The sequence below is a fragment of the Heterodontus francisci genome, chromosome 18 (assembly GCF_036365525.1).
Source record: "Heterodontus francisci isolate sHetFra1 chromosome 18, sHetFra1.hap1, whole genome shotgun sequence".
NCBI classification, from domain to species: Eukaryota; Metazoa; Chordata; class Chondrichthyes; order Heterodontiformes; family Heterodontidae; genus Heterodontus; species Heterodontus francisci.
In genome coordinates, this window is record NC_090388.1 from 14,094,175 (window position 1) to 14,117,597 (window position 23,423).

General features: G+C 42.3%; 1 protein-coding gene across 3 annotated transcripts in view; it reads right to left on the minus strand.

Annotated features, from left to right (window-relative positions):
• The window catches only part of ttc41 (tetratricopeptide repeat domain 41), a 54,645-nt gene that overhangs the window by 27,179 nt on the left and 4,043 nt on the right, over positions 1-23,423 (minus strand). For all 3 annotated transcript variants that reach the window (XM_068050304.1, XM_068050305.1, XM_068050303.1), the window contains exons 3-8: positions 21,703-21,907; positions 20,528-20,742; positions 17,274-17,437; positions 16,351-16,813; positions 5,460-5,699; positions 3,158-3,356 (exon numbers count right to left, since the gene is read on the minus strand). In XM_068050304.1, the coding sequence (XP_067906405.1) occupies positions 3,158-3,356; positions 5,460-5,699; positions 16,351-16,813; positions 17,274-17,437; positions 20,528-20,742; positions 21,703-21,907 (1,486 nt within the window). The remainder of the gene's footprint in view (positions 1-3,157; positions 3,357-5,459; positions 5,700-16,350; positions 16,814-17,273; positions 17,438-20,527; positions 20,743-21,702; positions 21,908-23,423) is intronic.

Here is a 23,423-nt window from a genome sequence, read left to right on the forward strand (position 1 = left end):
TTTAAAATGATGAAGGGACTAGATTGTGTGGACTATTTGAATTAGATAGGTTAGGGAAAACGAGGGAGTCATGCCTATAAGCTATGCAAGCATATGACTAGGTTAGATGTCAGGAGGTTTTACTTTCACACAGCACTCGGAACAAATTACCAGCTTGTGTGGTGAATGTGTGTTCTATGGAAAAGTTTACTGCAAAAGGAGCTGGATGAGTTCCTTGTTGTGGCTAATCACACTGTGTATAAAGGTATGTACAACTTTGGATATCTACCTCATGGTCTCTGTGATCTCTTGGAACATGATTTGATTGACCTTTGGGAGTCAGAGGAATTTCTTACATATTTGTTTTCCTGGAATTGCCCTAGGGGTTTTTATTTTTTTTTAATTGCCTCTCCTAGGAGATTATGTGACTACAAGCTGGCAGGTTCAATGGAAGCCATGATGCTTAGTTGCATCATACTGTTCGGGACAGACGTGATAGATCAGTCGGTCTTTTCCTGTCCTTCTTTTCACATGGTCACAGGACATTGTCTGTGCATTGCCTAATAATCTGCCCAAACATGCAAGTTAATTAAACCTGGAGTTTTCTGTTTAAAGATCGTTACTACGCAATCTCAAATGAAATGAGAAGGAGCAATTTTGGTCCAACCTCAGTTGACAGGAATTCATAGCATAATATTGTCTTTTCATTCAGGATGAAAGAACTTGGTGATTTCATTCAGACAAATAGAAAGGTTGGGGAAATGTTAAGGTCAATTTAATGCAATATGAGGTGCTTGTTTGAGTTCAGATTGAAGTAAGAATAGGGAACGGTGAAAATACACAGCAAGCCTGTTCACATCTCAAAAGAGAAATGATGGGGCAGTGCTTTAAGTATAGACTTTTTGTCACAACCATACTAATGAAAGGTATATATCTGTACTGGTAACCTGTCCCCTTCCTCTTTTCATATGCTAATAGACCTGCAGTGTATTTCTGGAACATTCTGCCTTTTCATCAGATTTCCAACATTTGCAGTTTTCCCTTTTTAATTCCTGAAGTTCAGATTGCAATAGTTGGTAAAAGTAACAAAGAAAGTCATCCTGACCTGCCAATGGTTAGTGGGAGTAAACTGAGTATGTGTACTCCTTATGGACACACTAATGACACACTAGGAATGATTATATGAATGCTGCTCCCAAGACAGAGCCTTGACCAGTGGGAGCACAGTCTGAAAAATTGTGCAGATTGCGCCCTTATCTTTCCATCCTGTGCTCCCAGCAGGTAAGGTATGGTGCTAGGATCACTCATTCAGAAAACTGGCATTTGGGTTTTTATTAAACTATTACTTGCAGTACATTTAGTCAACTCTCACTTTTGAATAAACATTTATCAGGCAACGTGGTTCAGTTTCCAGCATACTTTTTAAATTTGTGTGCCACGCATTTCACTTGGCTACTGGGCCAAATGTTCAAGTGCATTATGTGTCAGCCATTTCCCTACTGAGACAGAAGAACAAAGGGTGAATTTAGTCCTTCTGCACACATGGGAAATTCCTCCTAAAGCGATAAAAATGGGGTAATGGCTATTTTTGTTGTAATTAACAAGCTGCTGTTCAAATTGCAGAGTCAAAAACTGTGCATTTCAAAAGTATGTTCCTGTGATTTCGGTAGTCAGCAGTGTTCCCTTTAAAATTTAGCTGTTGTGCATGGCCGTTTTTTCCAGTGCGCGGGCCCTTTAAATGTTTTTGCACAAAATTTATATCAGAACAAGTCTTGCACGGTACCTTCCAGGGTGCTATGAAGCCGTGCACCTGTGCAGCTCAGCAGGAACATTGGTAGCTAGTCACTAGTTGCAAAGGAAAGGAGACTTTCTTGTTTATTTCATTAAAGAATTTACTTTGGGTTCTTGATCTTTCTGGTCAGCTTCAATAGAGTTTTGTTTCATTAAATAATTTATTTAAATAATTATTTGAATACATCAGAAATGTATCACTCCTAAGGGGAATGTTGCAAAGAACAGTGATTACAACAAACACACCACCAAAAATTAAAAAGCATCTCAGAAACATAATAGTAAATAAAATAGTAAAGGCTCCACATTATATGAACATTTGTATGTGCAAAGCCCTGAAACCACTCATTTTCACAGTGCACCAGAAGTAAGTGATGAGGTAAATGAGGGAGAAACAAAGCACAAGAATTACATCATAAAATGCATCTGTATTAGGCCTACCTAGGCTCAACTATCACCAGTAACCTGTCTCTAGATGCAGAAATCAACAAGCGCATGGAAAAGGCTTCCACTGCTATGTCCAGACTGGCCAAGAGAGTGTGGGAAAATGGCGCACTGACACAGAACACAAAAGTCCGAGTGTATCAGGCCTGTGTCCTCAGTACCTTGCTCTATGGCAGCGAGGCCTGGACAACGTATGTCAGCCAAGAGCGACGTCTCAATTCATTCCATCTTCGCTGCCTCCGGAGAATCCTTGGCATCAGGTGGCAGGACCGCATCTCCAACACAGAAGTCCTCGAGGGGGCCAACATCCCCAGCTTATACACACTACTGAGTCAGCGGCGCTTGAGATGGCTTGGCCATGTGAGCCGCATGGAAGATGGCAGGATCCCCAAAGACACATTGTACAGCGAGCTCGCCACTGGTATCAGACCCACTGGCCGTCCATGTCTCTGCTTTAAAGACGTCTGCAAACACGACATGAAATCCTGTGATATTGATCACAAGTCGTGGGAGTCAGTTGCCAGCATTCGCCAGAGCTGGCGGGCAGCCATAAAGACGGGGCTGTAGTGTGGCGAGTCGAAGAGACTTAGCAGTTGGCAGGAAAAAAGACAGAAGCGAAAGGGGAGAGCCAACTGTGTAACAGCCCCGACAAACAAATTTCTCTACAGCACCTGTGGAAGAGCCTGTCACTCTAGAATTGGCCTTTATAGCCACTCCAGGCGCTGCTTCACAAACCACTGACCACCTCCAGGCGCTTATCCATTGTCTCTCGAGATAAGGAGGCCAAAGAGATTAGGAAATGTAAACTTAAAAGCATTTGGTCGCATTTTGCTGTAGAGTATAAAGCTACTTAATAACAAGAATATACAATACTTGGACTAAAAGTTCTAAATGCAATAAAATAATTGTACAGTATAAGAAATAAGCGAAGATTTTGACTTACTGGGGATTAGATACAACAGCACACAAATCACTGAGGTTTCCACTCATTTTCAGATGCCTTGGTAGCTCTTGGTAAAGTTTCAGGGTGTAATTCTGCTGTGAAAAGTACCCTCCAAGTAACTGGTGAATGTGGGTTTTTTTACAGTTAAATTGATTTTGAAAAGAGGTGAAAGTGGATTCATGGACTGGGACAATAACACCTGCAATTTGGAGGAACAGACACAGAACTAAGCATAGAATTTTTTTGAAAAACAGTAAGTAACAAGTGCCTTGTCTCAGCCATTAAGTAGATTTCATTTAAATTCTGTGAAAATGTAAGTAACTCTTGGTGTACCACCACTTTCAACTATAGAAGTAGCAAAATCCTACCGTTCTTGATTAAGCAGTAATCATAAAATCACAGAATGGTTACAACACAGAAGGAAGCATTCAGCCCATCGCGTCTGTGCCAGCTCTCTGCAAGAGCAACTCTCCTCATCCCACTCCCCCATCTTTTCCCTGTAGCCCTGAAATTTTTTCTCTTCAGATAATTATCCAATTCTCTTTTGAAGGCCTCAACTGAATCTGCCTCACCACACTCTCAGGCAATGCATTCCAGATCCTAACCACTTGTTACGCAAAAAAGTTTTTCCTCATGTTGCCGTTGCTTCTTTTGCCAATCACCTTAAATCAGTATACTCTGATTCTCGATCCTTCCACTAATGGAATAGTTTCTCCCTATCTACTCTGTTCACACCCCTCAACATTTTGAATACTCTATCAAATCTCCTGTTAATCTGCTCTCCTTCAAGGAGAATAGCCGCAACTTCTCCAATCTATCCATGTAAGTTAAGTTCCTCGTTCCTGGAATCATTCTCATGAATCTTTTTTGCACTCTCTCACATCCTTATCACAATGATTACAGAGCAAGGTTATATTAGCTTTGCAATAGTGCCAGGCTTTGCAATTTTGATGCTGTGTAAACCATGCATTTTATTCCTCTTCTCTCAATTTGTGACAGGACATAATATTTGTGGGATGTCATTATTGACATGTCATTTCTCCACAGATGCTACCAGACCTGCTGAGTATTTCCATCACTTCTTGTTTTTATTTCAGATTTCCAGCATCCGCAGTATTTTGCTTTTATCATATTAGTGTTACCTGTGGCTCAGTGATAGCACTCTTGCCTCTGAGTCAGAAGGTTGTGGGTGCCACTCTAGACACTTGAGCACAAAATCCAGGCTGACACCACCAGTGCAGTGCTGAGTGTGTGCTGCACTGTTGGAGGTGACATCTTTCGGATGAGATGTTAAGCCGAGGCCCCGTCTGCACTCTCAGGTGGACCTAAAAGATTCCATGGCACTATTTCAAAGAAGGTCAGAATTTCCTGCTCTTCTTTGAAAAGTGTCATGAGACCTCTTACATCTGCCTGATCAAGTAGACATGGACTCGGTTTAGCATCTCATCCAAGAGATATACATACAATGGAACATAGGAAAAAGGAGCAGGAGTAGGCCATTTGGCCCCTTGAGCCTGCTCCACCATTCAACTAGGTCATGGCTGATCTTATACCTCAACGCCATTTTCCAGTACTTATTCCCATATCCCTAGATATCTTTTAATATCCAGAAATCTATTGATCTCTGCCTTGAATATACTCAATGACTAAGCCTTCACATGCCTTTGGGGTAGAGAATTCCAAAGATTCACCACCTCTGAATGAAGAAATTCATCCCCATCTCAGTTCTAAATGGCCTGCCTCTTATTTGGAGACTGTGTCCATTGGTTCTAGACCCCCCAGCCAGGGGAAACATCCTTCCTGCATCTACCTGTCGAGCCCTGTAAGAATTTTGTGTGCCTCAATGAAATCACCTCTCATTCTTCTAAACTCTTAAGAATGTAGGCCCAGTCTCCTCAATCTCTCTGGCCCAGTCTCCTCAATCTCACACACAAGATATATAGAACGCATATACCATATCTAAGGCTGTATCCTCTATGTTACCTGGGCATAATGCAGATGCATTCCAAAACCTTGTTTAGTTGGGTTATTAATTCATGGGGCAGTGTGAACCTGTTCATTGCATCAGGAATAGAAATTTCTTGCACCATTCTCTAAGTGCAGTTTGCACTATTGTTGCTGCAGATGCAAATTTTACGTTCATTTCATGGTACTTAGTTACCACTTAACAAGTACAATAACAATGAATTGCACTGTTACTTTTGTGAAAATTTCAACTGTCCATTAAAGATAATTGCAAAGAAAATATGGCTCTACAATTTTAAATGTTCCTTTCCAATTTTAAAACATGTGACTATTTTACCTAGAAAGAGATATTCTACAGCATCTTGTATAGACTGGTGGGTGAAATTCAACAATCCATCTGGCCTTTCTTGTATCCATTCCATGGAGGCAGCACGGAAGACAGCCCAGTCAAATCTGCTGACCTCGTATGCTCCATTATAACCCAGGTATTTAAGAAGCTGATGGATGTCCTCTTCATTTAATCCACAACGTGATACACTAAGAAGACAAAGGATATCAACTATCCAGCCCTTCATTCCTGTAACATGGTGTAAAAAGATATATAAAGTACTTTTATATGCAGAAAAAGTTTTAAGATCTGTGGAAGCAATTAAATAGTTATGTGTATTTCATGTTATTACTTTAATTCCTCTAATTCTTAATATAAATTCCTTTTAGAGGAGAGGGTAAATTTTGTGAAGCCTTGTGCCATCAGTGGTACTGAAAAATAGGAACAGGAATAGCTATTCAGCCCCTTGAGTCTGTTCTACCATTGTATTAGATCATGCTGCACTGCATCTTAACTCCATTACCTACCTTGGTTCCCTAATCCTAGCCTAATAAAAATCTATCAATCTCAGTTTTCAAATCTTGAATTGACCCCAGAGAGATTTCCAGATTCCCACTACCCTTTGTGTGAAGAAGAGCTTTCAGGCATCACCCTTGAACAGACAATCTCTCATTTTAAGGTTATGCTCCTTTGTTCCAGACTTCCCCACCAGAGGGAATAGTTTTTTCTCTATTTATCCCATCAACTCCTCTGATCATTTTAAACACCTCAATTGGACCACCCCTTAATCTTTTATATTCAAGGGAATACAAGCCAAATGTATGCAACTTGTCTTCATAATTTAACCCTTTTAGCCTGAGTATTATTCCAGTGAATCTGTGCTGCAACCACTCCAAGGCCAAAATACCCTTCTTAGAACTGAATGCAGTGCTCCAGATGGGAGCCAACCAGAGGTTTGTTTTTTACTGATTTCTGGTGGCATCAATCCTGCAATTGTTCACTATATGTTGGTTGCATGTGAATCCTCGTAAGGCCTTGCAAAATTTATATTTCATGTGCCTATTCAGCTCCATAGGTATTAGCATGCTTCTATTTGTTCTGGCTGATTGGGTTTATATGGAAGGAGAGATCTTACTGATAATATCTATAAATATTTAAAATTCTTGCAACTGCAAATACTTTTTTGTTTCTTTTACATAGAATTTATAGCACAGAAACAGGACATTTGACCCAACTCGTCCATACTGAGCTTTCTCCCGCCCTACTTCACCTCACCCTATCAGCATATCCTTCTATTCCTTTTGTCATGACATGCTTCTTTATTTTTTGTTAGGTTTATTTCGAGAACTCGTGTATTTTAGAATTATGTGCATTGTTTTATTTGGGAAAACCGAAAAGGATTCCATGGATTTTTTTTCACTGAGGTTATCAGAAGGTCTTTTGGACTTGGTTTGTAAACAACCCTTACTGGAAGTCACCTGTTTTCAGATAAATACCCAACAGAGGCCTTTTGACTTGGAAAAGATGTTTACAGAGAAGTGACAGGTCAAAATTTATAGGAGGCAGGAGGCTTGATTCTTGAGGTTTGGACAGTGTTCTGAAAGGAGTTTAAGAATCAACCTGCCAAGGACAAACCCCCAGCTCAGCCTTTTTAGATCTCTTTGAAAAGCCTGCCAGCTTTTCCATTTCTTTGAGAAGCTCTTAGAATGAGTGTAAGAAATAGAGAAAATGATGCTGCATTCTTCCTGAAAAGCCTGCCAGAAACCCATTGCCATGTTCCTTCTGGAAAGTCTGCCGAACTAATCCTCAACGTTGCCACAAAAGAACTGTTCTAGGAAGATCCCAGAGACAGCCATCTACGCGTATTTGGGATGCCAAACCGAAAAGGAACAACTGACAGCTTTCCATATCTTCTCTCTTCCTCTTCAAGAATTAGCAAGTATTTGGCTTTTTTTTGTAACAGAGGCTGGAATTTTACCCTCGGTGGACGGGAGCTATCCACCGACCAAAACGTTAGTGGCAGTCCCGCCTCTGCCTGGCCTGGGGATCCAGACCACATTTTGCAGTTCCCAGTCCTTTAATTGGTCTGAGGTGGGACTTCCACCTCATTGAGGCAGAAAGTCCCACCTAATGGAGCTGCCAGCAGGAGAGGCCGGCAGCTCTCTGTCCCAGCAGAGCCACCAGGAGCAGTGGCCACTGCTGAGACTGCAACCCCGCTGAAGACAGAAGATGTCGGGGAGGCCTGGAGAATGGGTAAGTTTTTGAGACCTCGCCAGGGGCCAATGATCGGTCCCAGGCGAGGCAAGGGTGGTTAATTGGGGGACGGTGGGGGGGGGGGGGGGGGGCGGGGTGGGTGTATTGGGTGTTGAGGGTAGTTTGGGCATCGGAGGCAGCCCTCTGTCGGGCACAGGGTGCCTGATCAGGTGGGCCCACCCCCATGTCATCAGAAAGCCACCAACTTTTAATGGGCAGCTTTTCTCAGGCCTGGGCTACCTGCCAGTCCAGGGTAAAAAACCCGTGGTGGCGGGCGGAGGCCCTTAAGTGGCTGTTAACTGGCCACCTAAGGACATTGATTGGCCTGGGGCAGGCAGGCTGTTTTCCGCCTCCGCCGCCCTGCATAAAATGGCGGCGGAGGCAGGAGCGCGTCGGGGAGGGCCCCCCAAGCCTCCCACTCCATTTTACACCTACTTCTACCACCATCCCGCTCTTTGGGGGGACATAAAATTCTGGCCAGAGCTCTAAAGAAAACATCTCTATTTTTTGGTTAACTTACCAGATTATTACCAGCATCGGGTCAGATAGTGCAGGCTCATTGTGCTCCAGGCCTGTTCCCCCAGTGTTGCACAAAAATTGACACAAGAGGTAAATGTGCAAAACCATTTTTTTTTAATTCATTCATGGGATGTGGACATCACTGGCTATGCCAGCATTTATTACCCATCCCTAATTGCCCTTGAGAAGGTGGTGCTGAGCTGCCTTCTTGAACCGCTGCAGTCCATGTGAGGTAGGGACACCCACAGTGCTGTGAGGAAGGGAGTTCCAGGATTTTGACCCAGCGACAGTGAAGGATCGGCGATATAGTTCCAAGTCAGGATGGTGTGTGACTTGGAGGGGAACATGTAGGTGGTGACGTTCACATGCATCTGCTGCTCTTGTCCTTTGAGATGATAGAGGTCGCGGGTTTGGAAGGTGCTGTCTAAGGAGCCTTGTTGCGTTGTTGCAGTGCATCTTGTAGATGGTACACACTGCTGCCACTGTGCGTCAGTGGTGGAGGGAGTGAATGTTTGTGGATGGTGTGCCAATCAAGCGGGCTGCTTTGTTCTGGATGGTGTCGAGCTTCTTGAGTGTTGTTGGAGCTGCACCCATCCAGGCAAGTGGAGAGTATTCCATCACACTCCTGACTTGTGCCTTGTAGATGGTGGACAGGCTTTGGGGAGTCAGGAGGTGAGTTACTCGCCGCAGGATTCCTAGCCTCTGACCTGCTCTTGTAGCCACGGTATTTATATGGCTACTCCAGTTCAGTTTCTGGTCAACGGTAGCCCCTAGGATGTTGATAGTTGGGGATTCAGCGATGGTAATGCCATTGAATGTCAAGGGGAGATGGTTAGATGCTCTTTTGTTGGAGATGATCATTGCCTGGCACTTGTGTGGCGCAAGTGTTACTTGCCACTTATCAGCCCAAGCCTGGATATTGTCCCGGTCTTGCTGCATTTCTACACGGACTGCTTCAGTATTTGAGGAATCGCGAATGGTGCTGAACATTATGCAATTATTAGCGAACATCCCCACTTCTGACTTTATGATTGAAGGAAGGTCATTGAAGAAGTAGCTGAAGATGGTTGGGCCTAGGACACTACCCAGAGGAACTCCTGCAGTGATGTCCTGGAGCTCAGATGATTGACCTCCAACAATCACAGCCATCTTCCTTTGTGCTAGGTATGACTCCAACCAGCAGAGAGTTTTCCCCCTGATTCCCATTGACTCCAGTTTTACTAGGGCTCTTTGATGCCATATTCGGTCAAATGTTGCCTTGATGTCAAGGGCAGTCACTCTCACCTCACCTCTTGAGTTCAGCTCTTTTGTCCATGTTTGAACCAAGGCTGTTATGAGGTCAGGAGCTGAGTGGCCCTGGCAGAACCCAAACTCAGCATTACTAAGCAGGTTATTGCTAAGCAAGTGCTGCTTGATGGCACTGTTGATGACACCTTCCATCACTTTACTGATGATTGAGAGTAGACTGATGGGGCGGTAATTGGCCGGGTTGGACTTGTCCTGCTTTTTGTGTACAGGACATACCTGGGCAATTTTCCACATTGCCAGGTGGATGCCAGTGTTGTAGCTATACTGGAACAGCTTGGCTGGGGGTGCGGCACGTTCTGGAGCACAGGTCTTCAGTACTATTGCCGGAATATTGTCAGGGCCCATAGCCTTTGCAGTATCCAGTGCCTTCAGTCGTTTCTTGATATCACGCGGAGTGAATCGAATTGGCTGAAGTCTGGCATCTGTGATGCTGGGGACTTCAGGAGGAGGCCGAGATGGATCATCAACTCGGCACTTCTGGATGAAGATTGTTGCAAATACTTCTGCCTTATCTTTCGCACTGATGTGCTGGGCTCCCCCATCATTGAGGATGGGGATATTTGTGGAGCCACCTCTTCCAGTCATTGTTTAATTGTCCACCACCATTCACGACTGGATGTGGCAGGACTGCAGAGCTTAGATCTGATCCGTTGGTTATGCAGTTTGGCATGCAAGTAGTTCCGGGTTGTAGCTTCACCAGGTTGACATCTCATTTTGAGGTATGCTTGGTGCTGCTCCTGGCATGCCCTCCTGCACTCTTCATTGAATCAGGGTTAGTCTCCTGGCTTGATGGTAATGGTAGAGTGGAGGATATGCCAGGCCATGAGGTTACAGATTGTGGTTGAGTACAATTCTGCTGCTGCTGATGGCCCACAGCGCCTCATGGATGCCCAGTTTTGCATTGCTAGATCTGTTCAAAATCTATCCCATTTAGTACGGTGATAGTGCCACACAACACAATGGACAGTATCCTCAATGTGAAGGCGGGACTTCGTCTCCACAAAGACTGTGCGGTGGTCACTCCTACCAATACAGTCATGGACAGAAGCATCTGCGGCAAGCAGATTGGTGAGGACAAGGTCAAGTATGTTTTTCCCTTGTGTTGGTTGCCCCACCACCTGCTGCAGACCCAGTCTCGCAGCTATGTCATTTAGTACTCAGCCAGCAGGGTCAGTAGTGGTGTTACCGAGCCACTCTTGGTGATGGACATTGAAGTCCCCCACCCAGAGTAGATTTTGTGCCCTTGCCACCCTCAGTGCTTCCTCCAAGTGGTGTTCAACATGGAGGAATACTGACTCATCAGCTGAGGGAGGGCGGTAGGTGGTAATCAGTAGGAGATTACCTTGCCCATGTTTGACCTGATGCCATGAGACGTCATGGGGTCCGGAGTTGATGTTGAGGACTCCCAGGGCAACTCTTCCCTACTGTATACCACTGTCCCGCCACCTCTGCTGGGTCTGTCCTGCCGGTGGGACAGGACATACCCAGGGATAGTGATTGCAGTGTCTGGGACATTGGCTGTAAGGTATGATTCCGTGAGTATGACTATGTCAGGCTGTTGCTTGACTGGTCTGTGGGACAGCTCTCCCAACTTTGGCACAAGCCCCCAGATGTTAGTAAGGAGGACTTTGCAGGGTTGACAGGGCTGGGTTTGCCGTTGTCATTTCCGGTGCCTAGGTCAATGCCGGGTGGTCCGTCCGGTTTCATTCCTTTTTATTGACTTCGTAGCAGTTTGATACAACTGAGTGGCTTGCTAGGCCATTTCAGAGGGCATGTAAGAGTTAACCACATTGCTGTAGGTCTGGAGTCACATGTAGGCCAGACCAGGTAAGGACAGCAGATTTCCTTCCCTAAAGGACATTAGTGAACCAGATGGGTTTTTACAATAATCAACAATGGTTTCATGGCCATCATTAGACTAGCTTTTAATTCCAGATTTATTAATTAAACTCAAATTCCACCTTCTGCTGTTTCCAGATCAATACCCTGGGTCTCTGGGTTACTAGTCCAGTGATAATACCACTACGCCACCGCCTTCCCTGAACCATGCTCCGACCAGGTAGCTGTGCTCATCAGAAGCACGAGTCAAGAATCAGGGTTAGATGGACCAAAATGTCCTCTCCTAAACCTTCAAGATGGTGGGCAGGAAGTGCACACACATTGCAAGCCAAAACTGCTCTGGCATATTGGTAATGGCCAGCGTCCGGTACGCATGACTGAAACAGACATTTTGCCATTTTACATATACAAATAAGAGGTCTAACATTCGATTGAGGTTCTCACTGCAAAACTGGTTTGCTCTGAGGTCCCATGGAGGCAGTTCACAAAATTAGGAATTATTAATGTTTTTTGGTGTGCCCTGGGCCCATAAAAAAACTACAGGTCACTGCTGGTCCATCCGAGGCTCTCCCCAATCAGTCTCTGATTGTTGGTTGGCTCAGTGCAAGAGTCAGCCAACTACTGGCCCTCCCAGAAGCAGGGCGCTCATTTGACGCCCATCGTTCGATGGCAGCATATACTGGGACTCAAAATGGCTGGGCCTTCACTCCAGTAAGTACAGGTGGGCGATGAGTGGTTTCTTCCTACCATCCACCCATTCTCTGCCTGATGTTAAAATTGGCTCTCATCTATCCCTGGTTGACATTCCTCAGAGGAATGCATTTGTATCTTCACTATCAACATGGCGCAGTGGTTAGCACTGCAGCCTCACAGCTCCAGGGACCCGGGTTCGATTCCGGGTACTGCCTGTGTGGAGTTTGCAAGTTCTCCCTGTGTCTGCGTGGGTTTTCTCCGGGTGCTCCGGTTTCCTCCCACAAGCCAAAAGACTTGCAGGTTAATAGGTAAATTGGCCATTATAAATTGTCACTAGTATAGGTAGGTGGTAGGGAAATATAGGGACAGGTGGGGATGTTTGGTAGGAATATGGGATTAGTGTAGGATTAGTATAAATGGGTGGTTGATGTTCGGCACAGACTCGGTGGGCCGAAGGGCCTGTTTCACTGCTGGATCTCTAATCTAATCTAAACATCACTATAGCAGGTTATCTGGTCATTATCACATTGCTGCTTGCCCCCACATTGTGGGAGATTGCTGTGTGCAAACTGGCTGCCGCATTAACAATACTTACTATAGCACTTTGGGGCATCCTGAGGTCTTGAAACGTGCTATATAAATCCATGTCTTTCTTTCTTTCAGACTTTTAAAAATTATTATTTGGTTTCAGGATGTGAGCGATACTGTGATTGGCCACCAGGGGTCCATAGGACACACTAATCTTGCAGTGGGCTCTTCAATGCCTTATTTTTATTGTTCATCCCCCGTTGCCCTCAGAGGAGGTGGGTGGCTCTTCTCCTGAACTGCTGCCGTCCTTGTGCTCAATGTGCTCCGACAATGTTAGTAGGTAGGGAATTCAATCATTTTGACCCATCAACGATGCAAAAGTCAAGTTTTGTCGGTGCGTGATTTGGAGGAGGACTTGGAGGTAATGGTGTTCCAATGATCTTGTTGTTATTTTCTTTCTTGGTGATAGAGGTCATGAAGCTGGGAGTTGTTCTCGAAATAAGTTTGGTGAGTTGCTGCAGTAGATCCTGTAGATAGTATATACTGCAGTACAACAAAATCAGGATATTCCTCAGGTAGTTCTTCAACTTCTGTCGTCCAGGATGCAAATATGGAAATAATGAGGTCTCATTGATAGCAATCTTTCCTTTAACAGTTCAATCTTGTCGCCTCTCGAACCACATCAGCCTTACCCACTACCATCCTGATGGCGTGGTATCACTGATAACCTTTTAGTCAACAAAGTCAACTGACATAAGTCATTCACCAATGGTTAGCCCTCAGTCCAAGCTTCTTTGCCAGCAGCCAAACTGTTTCAACCAGCTGCTCTTTAGTCTGATTGTCTAGAAGCCTAGAAACTTGCAGCTCTCAGACTCTCCTTAAAACAATCTGGCTGATTTTCCATCCACTGCAGAGTCCTTCTCAACTCTTCAAAAGTCTTCTTCTTACAAAACACAAAGCAGCCTTGCAATTGGCTTCCATCTTTTTCAAAAAACTTCTGGTCAAACAACACACCCAGTTTTCCTTTTAGCTGGCTTAACATTCTGTAGAATTTTCTTGGCAAACTCAAACTAAACCTCCAGTTACATGTTCTTGGTTAAAAAAAACTACTTGTTTGCTCTTAATCACAGGACTGATTGTTTGTCTAACCTGGGTTTGACTCCCCAGAACTTGGAAACTTTGAGCTTCAATTTCAAATCAGGGACAGTCTCAAACAAAAACACAAGCTGTATCACATGTTGCAATGTACCTACACAGACACACCCTTTACTTGTAAATGATTGAGAGGTTTTGAAGGGTCATGATGTAAAGTGCTTAACACAGAATAACCAGCTTCTGCCCTGCTTGTATCCAGTGTTGATAAGGCTAGTTAATGGTGTTGATGGAAGGGCACTTGGTAATGCCGGTCTTTGACGAAGCAACTTAAGATGGTTGGGGTGAAAACATTTCCCTGAGAAACTCCTGCAATGATGTCCTGGGGTTCAACGATTGGCCTCCAATAACAACCACCATCTTCCTTTGTGTCAGATAAGTTTTCCTGTTGAGCCCCAATAACTACAGATTTGCTGGACTTCCTTGGTGCTACTCTTACTCAGATGCTGCCTTGATGTCTATCACCTCTCTTCTGGTATTTAATTCTTGTGTCCATGTCTGGATCAAGGCCACGAAAAGGTCAGGAGCAGCCTGATTCCAAACTCAGGTTTAAGAAGCAGGATACTGGTGAGTAGGTATCTTTTGTTGGGAATAGTTGATGACTTCTTCCATTACTTTACTGCTAATTGGGAAAAGACTGATAGGGCAACAATTATCCAGGTTAGTTTTCTCCTTTTTGTGGATACGACATACCTGAGCAATTTTCCACTGGTGGGTTGATGCCAGTGTCGTTGGAACAGCTTGTCTAGAGGCCAGGTTAGTTTTGCTGCACTTCAGCCAGGATATTGTCATGGCTACGGCACTCAGCCACCTCCTAATGACACATGGGGTGAAACAAATTGGCATCTGGCAGCCGTGGGAGTGGGCAGTGGGATCATCCTTTGCAAACTCTTGTCTCTTGCACTCACATACTGGACTCAGCCATTGATGAAGATGGGGGTGTTCATGGTGCCTTTACCCAATTAGTTTTCTGATTGTCCACTACCATTCTTGACTAAAGTTGTGGGTGGGGGAATGTCTATGGATGTTATTTGTATGGACTGCCAGAAAATATTTGATTAAGTCCCTCATAAAAGACTGTTAGCTAAAGGTGAAGCTCATGGAGTTGAAGGCAAATTATTGACTTGGTAGGAAATTGCCTGTGTGCAGGAAACAGAGAGTAGGGATAATGGGCAGGTACCTTAACTGGCAGGATGTGACTAGTCGTGTCCCACAAGGATCTGTGTTGAGGCCTCAACTATTCACCATATTGATTAACAACTCAGATGATGGGATAGAAAGCCACATATCCAAGTTTGCTGATAAGACAAAGATAGGCAGCATTCTAAGCAGTGTAGATGGAAGCATAAAATTATCAAATGGATTTCAATGGAGGCAAATGTGAGGACATCTATTTTCCTCCTAAAAAGGTTAGACCAGAGTACTTTCTAAATGCTTAAATGCTAGAAACTGTGCCTGTTCAAAGAGACTTGGGACTCTAAGTACATAGATCATTTAAAAGTCATGAACAGGTACAGAAGATAAAGAAAAGGGCTTAATGAATTTTGACCTTTATATTCTAGCAGACTAGAGTACAAAGTGATATAAGTAAGGTTACGGCTATGCAAAGACCTGGTCGGACCACATCTGAAATACTAAGAGCAGTCCTAGGCATCACACCTAAGGATATGGGGGGTGTGCAACATATATTTACCAAAAGAATACCTGGACTCCAAGGGTTAAATTATGAGGAGAAATTACCAAACTAGGGTTATAAGATTAAGGGGTGATTTGATCAAAGTTTTCAAAATGTTAGGGGAAACATCCAGGGTAGATAGAGAGAAACTATTTCCGCTGGTTGGGGCGTCTAGAACTAGATGGCAAAAAATCAGAGCCAGATATTTCAGCAGGGAAGTTAGGAAATATTTCTACACCCCAGAAGTTTGCAACTCTCTTCCGCAAACAGCAATTGATGCTGGATCAATTGTTAATTTTAAATTTGAGATTGATAGATTTTTGTTAACCAAAGGAATTAAGGTATATGGGAAAAGGATGGTAATGTGGAGTTAGATTGCAGATCAACCATGATCTCACTGACTGGCGGAACAGACTTGAGGGACTAAATGGTCTCCTCCTGTTCCTATGTTGTAGGGCTACAGGGAGCTACTCTGATTCATTGGTCATGGGACTGTTTAGAATGGTCTATAGCTTGTTATTTTCTGTATTTAGCATGCATGCAATCCTATGTTGGTGTCTCATTCTACAGTATGCCTGATGCTGCTCTTACACTTCCTATTAAACCAGGTTTGCTCTCCTGGTTTGCTGGAGATGTTAATGAGGTTGACTCTGCGGGGTTGAGAGGGCTCAGATTACATGGGGATATTTTGTTTTTTGAATCGCCACTTTTGATCACTAAACACTACTAAAGTGGCCTCATCCACTGTTCCTGGAAAATAATTAAATTTGGCTTCCAAGGGTGAGCCAGAACACAAAACAGAACAAAGCTGTACATTTAATGCATAAGCAACTGCTGTGTCACACTTTCCTTATATTAACTGTGCACATCGTGTAGATTTTTCCTGTCAGTTTTATAAGGTTTTTTTTTGACGTAAGGAATATATTTACCAACCTGAGATAGAAGAATGAGAACAGGAAGAAGGTGAGATGTCTTTTTCTCTGCTACTAGTTCTCTTCTCAGTAACCCAACTGTAGTCCTCAATCCACCTCCTAAAGACAGCAGCCCACAACTCCTGAACAGTCCGACACTCTAGATATTTCTCCAGACAATCAGTCTCATTTCTGAATGCTCCACATACTCGAAGTTCGTTAGCCAAAATAACCAGGATCAGTGGAAGTGAACTCAATTTTCTACTCATGATATTTTGGATTTGGCTCTCACTTATTTCTTTGTAGGGCATTGCCAGATGCTTCTTAAAGATATGAATTTTATAGTCGGATCTATTGGAAAGCTGCATCACTTCTACATCTTCACGCTTTGATAGTGATTTGTAGGAAAGGTTGGAAGAGGCAGTGCTTACAATAAGCTTGCACTGAGCCGGGAGAGGCTGTGGAAGCCATGAGAATTCCTTTACCTGTACAGAGGGGTATTGGTAAATTAGTATAAATTAATGACCAAGGGCATTTTGCAAAATAAGCGAGGACAAGGCTTACTAGTTATTCAAAATTTAACACACCGCTCTGCTTGTATAACTTTTCAAATACCTTTTAGAAATAGAAATAATTATGAAGACAAACCCCTTGTATTTGACCTTTGTCACAACAATGAAGAGGTCAAAATGGGTCATGAATGTTAGATATAAACTGTGCAGGTGCTGCTTATTACTGGGACAAACTCCACATTCATTATCTTATCATTAAATATTACAGATGGAATATACAGAGGCCCACACGACCACTGTAATATACTGTGAACATATATTTTATTTTATATAAAGTTTGAATTATTATGATTGCTTCATTTTGTTTCCTTATTTTTCAAACCTGTAAAGCTCTGTTTTATTATTAATTTATCATTAGTAATTAGAATAATACCTGCTGTGCTGACAATCCATGGGTTCCAGTTAGTTTATCAGCTCCATCTAACACCAGTACACATGGTTTCAAACCAATTGCTGCTATGAAGGCTTCACGGATCATTTGAAACATCCAAATATCTGTAGGATTTGCACTGAAAGCATTGGGGTAATCTTCAGCTCCTGAAATTCAATTATAACAATGTTTCATACTCACTGTGCATTATCTCATGGTCACTTTTAAATGAGTTGACATTATATGGCATTGCTCATGGACAAAAAAAAGGTCTGTTTTCAATCATGGCCCATTTTAACTCAAGGCGAGAAATGGGGATGGAAGGGCTGAAGTGGGTGGTGAACCTCACAACATGAGGCCCAAGAGATCCTAACAATGACTCCCTCCTAAAGCCAGTAGGAATGATGTCACCACAGGTGGGCAGGAGTCACAATTGATGGAGGAGGAATGGCGGAAAAGGGCGTGAGTCAGGTCGCTGACAGACACAAATAGTCCCTGGCAAGTGTGGTATTTATAAACTGGTGGTTCTGCCACATGTAAACCTGGTTTTCTTGACCACAGCCAGCCCGGCACAGGGGGCCTGAAACAGATGTTAAGCCCCTTATTTGCATGTGAAAATTTTGGTCATGGACCCTGGGCACACTTAATTTTTTTGCCAACACCAATATGGTGCTTGCTGTCCGCTGTATTAGAGGCTTAGGTGCCCACTAGCGCCTGAAAAACAGGCGCAGTGACATCGAAATTCTAAGCCAGGTTTGTTAGTCCTCAGTTGATAAATAAAGGATGAATTTCATAAGTGTGGACTTCCTCTCCCACTAGAACGGCAGTCTAACAAAGGGGTCTACACCTGAAACATCAACTAACCTTTCTTCCACTACCCTGCTAAAAGAAAAAGCTGCTTATATTTCAGTTCTCAGTTCTGATGAAGAGTTGTACCTGAGACATTAATCTGTCTTTTCGCTTTGCAGATGTTGATCTACCTTCTCATTATTTGCAGCACTTTCTGTTCTTGTTCCAGATTACTTTTTGCAGTTTTTTTTCTTTTAATAAATTTGTTAACATGAGTATTACATTAATTAAAGATAAAAATCTATCCTACTAAAAAGACAATAGTTTATTCCCAAACAAACTGGCAACCCAAGAATTCTAAATCATGTGCTGCTGTGTTGCATAGAAATCAAAGCTATAATGGGTCAAATCTTGCTGGAGCGGAACATCTCGCAGTATGCACCTTAGTTAGACTTTCTCCTGAACCCTTCAGCTCCAATTGTACTTGTGCTGTATTTTGAGGGAAGTGCAAGCTACTGCTGCAGGGCGAGGGTATTGAGGCATCTGGGACTTTAGTGAATGACGGGGCCAACACTCTGTCTCCGTAACCAATGAGGTTTAAAAAGTTAGAAGGAAAGAGGAAGAACTGAGAAGGTAGGAGAATTAGAGTCAAATTAGGTGCAGACAGAGAAATAAAGATAGGGAAAGAAAGATTGGATTAAAAGAGAGAAAAAAAGAGACAGAAAGGAAAATTAAGGAATTTGTTTTTTTAATTTGACATTTTTTTAAAACTCTATTGGCTACATGTAGGAATGAATCTCTTTACCTAGGCCAGAGATTGATTAGCATTACACTATATTGTTAAAAGGGTATTTATGCTATTAGTTATGAGCCTCAACCTTTTGGGGAGAGTTTACTGGGCAATTAATGTGAAAATTCAGCAAGTTCTTAACAATAACAGTGAAGCTAAGAGCTTGATGCCATTTGTGTGAGGCAAATAGTGGAGGAGCGCAAATCAACCAGCATGCTTTGCAAATTCATAACTCATCACTTAACCACCCCACCCCACCCCCCCCCCCCAAAACTTGCTGGCCAATCATAGCACTGTGCTAGCTTCTGATCGATAGTTATGCTATCAAACCTTCCAGACTGAAGACTTTCTAGAATGTACTATCACACAATCACAGAGAACAAGCCATTTAGATTGATGTACTCCTTACCCCAAACCCCACCTCCAAAAAAAATTGAACGTGTGGAGAAATACATAGGAAGGCTCTAGGGGTCTGGTCTGAACAGGATCAACTGCTCTTTGGCAGCTTATGTGGACTATCAGCATGAAATTTGCGACCATGGAATTTAGAGATTTAAAAATAGCAGTTAAAAACAATTTTCTATTTAGCCTTTTCAAGAATGGTAGTTGAATTATTTGAAAACATTACTATACTGCAAATGAGAAGGAAAACTAAATGGTATTTTCAGTTGCACATCATTTAAATATGGTGCAAAATTAAACTTGCACAATTCCTAAATTCTACTTTGATTTGCATTTACATTATAGTGCATAAAACATTTAATTCGGTTTTAACTGTGGATGGCATTCTAGTGAAAATGGGCTTCAAGTACCATCTCCAACTCAAACCAGATTGTTCAGCTCATTGCTGTCTGTGTGAAATTGCTATATGGAAATTGGCTGCTATGTTTGGTTAGTTAACAAGTGACTACTGTTTAAAGTTAGTTTCATTTGGGGTGATTTTAACTTTGGTTGGAGGTGCAAACTGGGTGTTATGGAACTGACTGCCTATTACATGCCCATTCCTTCTATTGACTTCAACAGAAAGAATTATCTGGCTTAGTGTATAATGAGTGGTCAACTGAAGATGTAATTACCCCCAACCATATATACAGTACTCTGGGATGTTTCTGTGAGGTGTGATAACACACTATATAAATCCAAGTTCTTTCTTTCCTTGACTTTGTGTTGAATCCTAAAGTTAAGCAGCATACAAACCTGGAATATAGTGTGACTCTAAAATTTCACCCTTGAAGTTTACCTCTGACAACTAGGTAATGAGATGCTAATGTGAGAAGAATTGTTCTGATTGCTACGTGTAGTACTGGAGTTAACACACACTTTTTACAATTATTTGCAATTATGATATCATTACATGAACAACCAGTGCATCTCTTCGTCCATGGTAACATTATCAACCATCCTGTATACCTTTATAAAAATACTCCCAACATTCAAGCACCATCTAAAATCAGCAGAAAATAGACATGTACATGATGAATTTGTTTTTATTCTTTCATGAGATGTGAATGTCGCTGGCAAGGGCAGCATTTGTTGCCCAACTGATATTGAATGGCTCTGTTTTTATACTATAAGAGAAACAAAACAAGTTGTTTATTCTTTTCTGACTGACCAACAATAGATCTTAAGAATGCCCTTAAATATTTATCATGCTTGATTCTAAAAATTTTATATTTACCAAAATATTCATGACGTAGTTTTAATGTACAGCGCCTCAAAAAGGACATGATGTCATGGCTGGCAGAGCTACTTCCCACGAAGTGCGTTATCACCAGGACACTGGGGTTTTTCTGCATTAAGTATTTTAGCCAGTTGCAAATCACAGTTGACTTGCCACAGCCTTTCTCTCCACAAAGTAATAGGACAGATTTATACTGGAACACAGGCTTTGGACTATAAATAAAACAAGAAAGTAAAAGCAGAAAGAGATCAAAAATTGCCATTTTTATACTACATATCACATGTGGTACCTCTGCAGTAAATGTGTTAGTACTAGGCAAGTGTTACATACACTGCCGCCACCCTCCCAATACCCCCACAGCCGATGTATCATTCTAACACAATAGCCACAGTGATTCCATGAAGCACAATCAGTTGCTAATAAATTAATTGTTTGATCTGAATTTCTTGGACATTGTAGCATTGATCATTTCTCATAAAAAGGCCCATCCGTTTTAAATGTTCTTGATCTGATCAAAGAGAAAGTCTCGACAGTACAATTTTGTTTTTAAAAACGTGGTGTTCCATCCTAAAAAAGAGTATTGTTCCTTCTTTGTAATTTGTGACTTGCTATATCCAGAACTTATATCAGTCAGTTTGATCAAAACACAAGTTACACTCATTCTCCATTCAGTTATTTAGAAGCAAGTTGAGGAATGAGAGAATGCAAAGGTTTAACTTTAAATAAACTATGTATATATTTTTATCCCTCATTTTAAAACCTCCACTTGTCCCCATTTTATATTTCCCATTCCACACTTGTGGCGAGAATGGAGAGAAATCAAACTGCATTCATAATTATTGCTTCACACACACATTTACCATCATCCCGTGCTGCAATCTTAGTTGTGATAAATCTCCACTACCGAACAAATTAAATCACTGTCTTGACAGTATTAGCACTAAGTGTCAATTACTACAAAAAACTAACCGTTAAGAAAAGTAGTGAGAGAATAAACAGTAAGAATAAGATGGGTATCTTTAGATGTGAATGGAAACATAACAGAGCAAGAGCAAGAAGGGAATGCAGAACATAAATCCACAGAGTTTAATAATCTAATGTCATGTTAATGAACATTACAATTGTACAAGCCTGAATCAAAATTCAAGCTCATCCCTTTATATCTACCACACCTTGGCTTTATTGTACTTAAGACACTGGTACGTTTAAACTCAGCTAATCCGCTGTTGACTTCGACTTGAACGTCATGTTGGGAAGAATGAGCAAATGTGTCCAAAATGCCAAAAACCTTCCATGTTTCCGCTGTTTCCACAAAAACTTGGCAATACCTTTGAGAAAATGCTTCATGATAACAAAGTTCAAGATAACTTTCATGATCTGAAAGAGAAAACATTCTTGACAAAGTTCATTTGGATCAATGCTATGCATTTCAATGACAATAATTACTAATACTTAATAAGCACTACTTTCTGTTCAGTTTAACTTGGCACTATTATATGCTGTACTACATCTTTAATTATATTACTGCAAAGTATACTCTACAAAGTCAATGTTCTACTACATCAATCCAGTCTCACAGAAACACACAAACAGCTGGATTTTATAAGCGATCTCAGCGGCAAGCTTCAAAAATGGCAGTCCGTCTATGCGGACTGCACGTCACGAAGCTGCCACGCTATTCAGCACGGCTGCTCATTTAAGTGGCCGGGGCAGACTGCCCACCACGATAACATGGAGGGGGCAGGTTGTCCATCCCCGGCAATGCTGTCAGGTGCCACTGCACAAGCACTAATGCCATTTTTAAAGGGCTTTGAGTCCTACATTGCAATTTACATCTTTAAATGAATATAGTTTGTAAAAGATTAAATAAAGTGATCCTGACCCTCTCCCACCACCCCCCCCAATAAGCATAGAAGTACCTGCCCTCTCCCCCCCCACCCCAAAACACTTACCTTGTGCTGCTGACCTTCCCCCCCAAAGTTCATCAACTTTAAACTTTACCCCTTCCCACCACCCCCTAGACCAATGAAATTAATCTGACCCCGCTCCCACCCTCCCGCACTGAAAAACTTATCTGCTCCCCCCTCCCCACCAGTGTTCCGACTCGGATATGAAGGCGCTGGAATGCTGGCCACCGGCACCAATACCGCCCATGGAATGGACGGCGAGAGCAGGTAAGTAACTAATTCATTTATTTAAATACAGTTGCGTATGTAAATATTTATCCCATCGCCGAGCAGTGTGGGGGGGCGGTGGGGGTGTCAGCCCAAAATCTCCTCAAAGGTTGATAGTTTTTTTTAAGTCACTTGATTTTATAATGCATTGATTTCCGATCCATATGACTATGTGACACACTGTATTGTTTCAATTCAAGTCACTGCAGCTCTATTCCTGCTACTTTTAGAGTCATAGAGCGATAGAGTTATACAGCACAGAAACAGGCCCTTCGGCCCATTGTAGCTCAATAACAGGGATGAATGTTTGTTCTTAGTTCCACACTACAGGTAAATATAGAAGCTAATCTTCTGCCTCACACTACTAATATTTAATAATTCTTAAAACCATTCATCTCAAAAGTATATTGATTAGCTTTACATTCTCATCAAAACCAGGGGAATGGATAATAAGTCTTTTGTCGGTTTCCATTTTTGCGTTCTGTCTGCAAATAACAATTTTGTTGGTGTAATGCATAAACGGTTCCATTCAAAATATAATTTTATGTTGGTTTAAAGAAATCACCATCCTGGCAAATTAAGAACATAAAATAGATCTGGGCTGTGTTTTTATATTTTCATAAAAGTGCCAAGCTGCATGGATATTTTTACCGCTACAAATTTGGATATAAAATATGTATTCCTGGTTGTTTCTGTTTATACCCACCAAATAAATCCTA